The sequence below is a fragment of the Penicillium maclennaniae genome, assembly GCF_028827695.1.
Source record: "Penicillium maclennaniae strain IBT 15551 chromosome Unknown utg000004l:1.0-3007600.0:1.0-3009580.0, whole genome shotgun sequence".
NCBI lineage: Eukaryota > Fungi > Ascomycota > Eurotiomycetes > Eurotiales > Aspergillaceae > Penicillium > Penicillium maclennaniae.
Window position 1 is genome coordinate 2,913,426 of NW_026623216.1, and position 6,301 is coordinate 2,919,726.

General features: G+C 36.9%; 1 protein-coding gene across 1 annotated transcript; it reads right to left on the minus strand.

The window, feature by feature from the left end:
- Positions 1-72: 72 nt before the first annotated feature.
- On the minus strand, positions 73-690 carry N7477_005232 (Alpha-1-2-mannosidase; the record flags this gene model as incomplete). The annotated part of the gene is made up of 1 exon (XM_056966895.1): positions 73-690. One exon carries the CDS (start codon positions 688-690, stop codon positions 73-75), a length of 618 nt encoding a protein of 205 aa, XP_056823676.1.
- Between the last annotated feature and the right edge of the window lie 5,611 nt (positions 691-6,301).

A 6,301-nucleotide genomic window follows, 5' to 3' on the forward strand; every position in this document is an offset into this window, starting at 1 on the left:
AAAGAGCTGGGATTAATCAGCCAAGATATTTCTACCACGTATGTTTCGTACCCCACGTTGAAGGAACGTCGCTCATCTCAAAATCAATTCTGTCGCGTTGACAAGATCGCTATGTGTTATGACCGGCCTTGAAATTTTCTTCCCATCAATTTTGAGAGCTTTTACGTATGGCTTCGTGGGTGCTCCTGGTGCGCTGATCACCAGCTCTTTCTCTGGCCGAGCCAGCACCCGTCCTCCTGTAGCGGCCTCGGCTGGCAAACGAATTGATACGTGCTCAAAGAAAGGCGACCCGACGATGTACTCGTCGCTGGCTGGGTTGACTGGGTAGAAGCCCAGAGTAGAAGAAATGTACCAAGCACTCATTTGTCCCAGATCCTCGTTACCGCCGAGTCCACCGCTGGTTGCGTTGTAATTCGGCCAAGCAACCTCTCGAATCACCTCTGCGGCATGATCGGGGTATCCAAGCATGGAATAGAGGTACGGCACATGGTGGCTGGGCTCATTTGTTTGGTTATTATGGCCTCCTCTGAAATGAGCATCTAGTTTATCGCGCATAGCCTCCCAGCTACCAAAAAGTGCCGCTAGCCCCTCGACATCATGCATGACATCAAATGTGTAGACCCATTCATCACCTTCGGTCCAGCCCCATTCATTGTTCGCCCAGGTGCCATTGTCATTGCGAGCTTGCATGAATTTGGTTTCATTGTTCCAAAGGTAAGCATAATTTTAACTGCGGGCCAGAAGTTTTGTGATTGATCCGTTGTCCGCACCTGCATGGCTTGCTACAACGGAACAGGCATAATCGTCAAACGCATAATCCAGCGTGCGGCTACCTGACTCTGACCACCGATCGTTGGCAATCCAGCCCTGTTTCATGTAAGAAGTCAGGCTAGCTCTAACCTCATTAGGTGTATATGGTTCACGATCGTAATACAGAAGTCCCGTATCGTGATCCGGCGGGGTGAAGGCATCCTTCTTCACAGTAGCCCAGGCCTTCGAGATGACTTATTTAAATAATTACTAATTTAGATTCTTTATAGGTATTCTAGTTATTATATAAAATAAGTTTAAAAAGCTAGATTATTAGACTTAGATATTTTTAATTATAAAACTTAAGACTATATATCTAAAGGGTGACCCTAAGGGTCTTAAGGGTTACTCTCTCCGCGACCTAATTAAATAAGAGAATTTTAGCTAAGTTAGGGCCTATAGGATAATATATTAACTTATATCTTTACGCGACTAAGATAAATAGATTCCTTTTATATAATAGCTTTTTTTTGTCTAAAATCTTTATAAGTCCTCTTATTCTATCTCTCTATAACCTATATATCTATTATATCCTAAATCTCTAATATATATCTATTCTCGGTAATTAAGGGGGTTAGAATAAATAAGTTATAATACCTTATCTTAGATAATACCCTATTTATAAGCCTCTTTTTATTAAGCTAACTTATCTTTAATATAATATTTAATACTCTACAGAGTACCTTTAGTACCTAATAACCTTATATAAATTAAATCTAACTGAATAAACTAATTCCTATTATATAAAGATAAAATATATAAAGAGTTTATAACTTAGTGGCTCTAAATAGACTATAGAAAGAAAAAATAAATTAATTAGGATAAAAAATATTAACTAAGTTATTAGGATAGCTTTAAGTAACTTATATAAAGGATAGAAAGCCTAATATAATATATATAAGATATTAAAAGGTTCTTAACTATCTAGCTACTAAATATATTAATATCTTATAATATCTAAATATCTTAAAGGGCTATAATATTAAAAGAGAATAAGTAAACTAACGTGGTCGGTAAGCGAGTGAGCTATGTAAGCGAGTGAGCCACCCAACCACTTTTTCGCGTCCCACCGCAACAATCTATCTTCTATCAACCACCATGCCTCCAAAACGTGTCAGATCAAGCCAAGATTGCATCGAATAAGAAGGCCGCCTCTTGCTTGCTATATAGGCTATTAAAAATAAAGAAATCAGCACTATTCGGAAGGCTGCAGATCGATTTAAAATTAATCGTTATACGCTTACGCGTCGGCTTCGCGGTACCACAAATCGCGCTGAATCTCGCGCAAATGGTCATAAATTGACCCAAATCGAAGAGGATATACTCTAATAACGGATATTATCGCTAGATCTACGCGGTGTAGCCCCTACGCAAGCTCACGTACGAGAAATAGCGAATATTCTTCTTACGAAGCGCGGTTCTACCCCCTATCTAGACCGTCGGCGAAAAATGGGTATATAACTTTACCTAGCGCCGTCCAGAGCTTAAAGCTCGCTTTTCTCGACGATATAATTACTAGCGGGCCGAATAAGAGGATCCAAAGATTATTTAAGCGTGGTTTGACCTCGTATAAGCCACAATTCAGTAATATAGTATCTTACCGGACGATATCTATAACTTTAACGAGACTAGCTTCGTAATAGGCCTCTGTACGGCCTAAAAGGTGATTACCCGATTAGAATATTACGGTCGGAGATTAATTTTATAGCTAGGAAACCGCGAGTGGGTAACTGTAATTAAGTTAATTAACGCTTTAGGGTAGGTGCTTCCGCCGACGCTTATTTTTAAAGGCAAACTATATAATTAAGTATAGTTTAAAGACCTTTTACCTGACTAGCGCTTCGAAGTTAGTATAAATAGATAGATAACCGACGAGATAGGCCTTCGCTGGCTTCAAAAGCAATTTATTCCGTTAATAAATTATCGTACGCGTGGAAGATATCGACTTCTAGTCCTCGACGGATATAGGAGTTATCTTACGCCAGAATTTGACCAAATTTGCGCAGATCACGATATTATCCTAATCTGTATACTACCGTATTCCTCGTATTTACTTTAGCCACTTAATATCGGATGTTTTGCCGTTTTAAAGCGTTTGTATGGCGGTCTAATTGACCAAAAGATATAGCTCGGGATTAACTATATTGATAAACTTAATTTCCTTTTTATATACCTATAAGCTCGCGTCGACGTATACAAACTAAATATAATATAAAATAGCTTCCGAGTAGCAGGATTAGTACTAATTAATCCTTAATAAGTACTATTAAAGCTTAATATTTAACTTCGGACGCTAATACCTCCTATAAGCCGCGGTAGTTAATTAAGCGCTTTTTACCCACATACGCCCGCGAATATCGATAAGCTTTTAAAGTAAGTATCCTTAATTAAAGCTTTCTTAAAGCGACGCTTAAAAAGTCCGCTATCGCCTTCGTAAACCGCGTTAAACTAGCTTATTAAAGGCTATCAGATCGCAATATAAAACGGTATCCTTCTTAAGCAAGAAAATAAGTAGCTACGTGCCGCAAACGCTACGCAAAAGCAAAAGCGTGCTCGTAAGTCTAGATAGATAGCCCACGATAACGGTCTCTCTGTACGAGAAGCATTAGAGCTCGAGGAAGCTTATAAGGAGCCCTCTTAGGTAATTCTAGCTCCACCAAGCCTACTACCGCGGGACACACCAGCACCGAAGACGCGGCGTCCACCCTAATGCACTAGCTACGGACAGATCGGACATAAAAGGAATGTATGTAAAGCTAGAGATTAATCAATATAAAGGCGTTGTGGTTGATTAATATGTATAAAAGTGTAGAAAAAGTGGTTGGGTGGCTCACTCGCTTACATGGCTCACTCGCTTACCGACCACGTTAAGTATCTATAAGCTACTTATATAAGCTATATATATAACTTAGACTATCCCTTAGCTTTACATTAATTAATTATTAACTTACTAAGGTTAGTAAGCGCCTACCTAGATAATTAATTAGAATATTTAGGAATAAAAGCTTCTAAATCTAATTATTATATTATATTTATCTTTCCTTTTTCTTAAGTATTAAGAGTTCTATAATCTTATTTTATATATATAACTAGCTCTGATAATACTAATTATTCTTTCTCGGAAGATAATATATATAAGGCTTTATTAATTTATTACTAAAAATTAAATAACTATTCTCTAAAGTCTATTATTAGGTATAAAGCTATCTCTAATACTTAATTATTAAATATTATTATTTTAATAAGTATTTATAGTAATTATAGCTTACTTCCTAAATTAGGACTAAATATATCGCGAAGTCCTTCTTAGCTTTAAATCTCTATCTAATATGTATTTAGGTAATAACCTTAGTAAGGTTATTATATAGATTCTCTAATAATATAAAATTATTAACTATATCCTTATAGTTACTACTAATAATATATTAAATAATATGTGGGAGATCCAGTAGAAGATCCAATAAGAGATTAAGTCTTTTATCCTTCGATAAATAAAAGGATATTTCCTTAATAGGAAACCTCAGGGTATGATATGATAATTGAAGAAGAATTAATTTTTTCTTGTACAGAATTGCGGACATATTTATATACAATCAATAATATTCTAGGCCTATATTAGACTTGCATTGTTTTAAGTCTAGGCCTGTCTTGCTTTGAAATCAATTATAGTCTAGGCATCATTTTTAGTCTAGACCTATTGTCAAGGCATTATTAATAGTCTAGACCTATGTCAAGGTATCATCAATAGTCTAGACCTATATCAAGGCATTATTAATAGTCTATCCATAGAACACCTTTTAATAGACCTATTATAATTAGGTGGCTTTTCGTATTTACCTGACCAATCATAAAGATCATAGTCTTCTTGGATGACTAAAGGTAATGCTGACAGTCCTTAAATATGCTGACACTTATATACCCTTTCGGTGCCTTTAGTATAGATATCTTTACTTACTCGCTAGCGTCCGCTATCTTTAAGGCGTATAAATTATGAATACCTACACTATAGTGCCCTATTTTGGTATATAGAGGTTTTACCCTTAGGCTCGCTAGGTGGTACGCCTTCTTATAAATAATACTATAAGCGCGGTAGTATTTTACCTTATTCGCTTCCTAATCCTCCGCGCTAGCTCCGTCACTTCTATATAACGAATATAAGGAAGGCAAAGTTATTAGGAAGTGGATTCGCCTTCTGAATATAGCCCTCGCCTGTTTATTAATAGGCTATAAATAGGATCTAAGACTAGAATAATATAAAGCTTTATATATCTTCTAGCTTTAAGGCGCTATTTACTATCTTTTAGGCCCCTTAGATAGCGACTGGCTATCTTATATTACGTTATATTTCTTAGATAACGTGGTCGGTAAGCGAGTGGCGCATGTAAGCGAGCGGCGCACCCGTCACTTTTTCGCATCTCCGCGCGTCTATTTATCTTCTATCAAGCACTATGCCTCCAATTCGTGTCGGATCAAGCCAGGATTCTGTCCAGCAAGAGGGCCGTTTATCAATTACTATATAAGCTATTCAAAATAAGGAAATCACGTCTATACGCGAGATAGCACGTCGATTTAATATGCCTAGAACCACGCTCCGCCGTCGACTACGCGGTACTATAAACCGCGCTGAACGTCGCGCAAATAGTCATAAATTGACCTAAATCGAAGAGGATATACTCTAGCAACGGATATTATCGCTAGATTCACGCGGTGTAGCCCCTACGTAAGCTCACGTACGAGAAATAGCGAATATTCTATTTACGAAGCGCGGTTCTACCCCTATCCAGACTATCGGCGAAAAATAGGTATATAACTTTACCTAGCGCTATCTAGAGCTTAAAGCTCGCTTTTCTCAACGCTATAATTACTAACGGGCAGAATAAGAGGATCTAAAGATTATTCGAGCGTAGTTTGACCTTATATAAGCTATAATTTAGCAATATAGTATCCTACTAGACGATATCTATACCTTTGACGAGACTAGCTTCGTAATAGGCCTCTATACGGCCTAAAAGGTGATTACCCGATTAGAATACTATGGTTAGAGATTAGTTTTATAGCTAAGAAACCGCGAGTAGGTAACTATAATTAAGTTAATTAACGCTTTGGGGTAGGTGCTTCCGCCGACACTTATTTTTAAAGGCCAAAAATATAATTAAGTATAGTTTAAAGACCTTCTACCTAACTAGCGCTTCGAAGTTTATATAAATAGATAGATAACTAATAAGATAGGCCTTCGCTAGCTTCAAAAATAATTTATTCTATTAATAAATTATTGTACGCGTGGAAGATATCGACTTCTAGTCCTCGACGGACATAGGAGTTATCTAATACTAAAGTTCGATTAAATCTGCGCGGATTATAAAATTATCTTAATCTGTATATCACTGTATTCCTCGTATTTACTTTAGCCTCTTAATATCGGATATTTTACTATTTTAAAGCGTTTATATAGCGGTCTAATTGACTAAAAGATACGGCTCGGGATTAACTA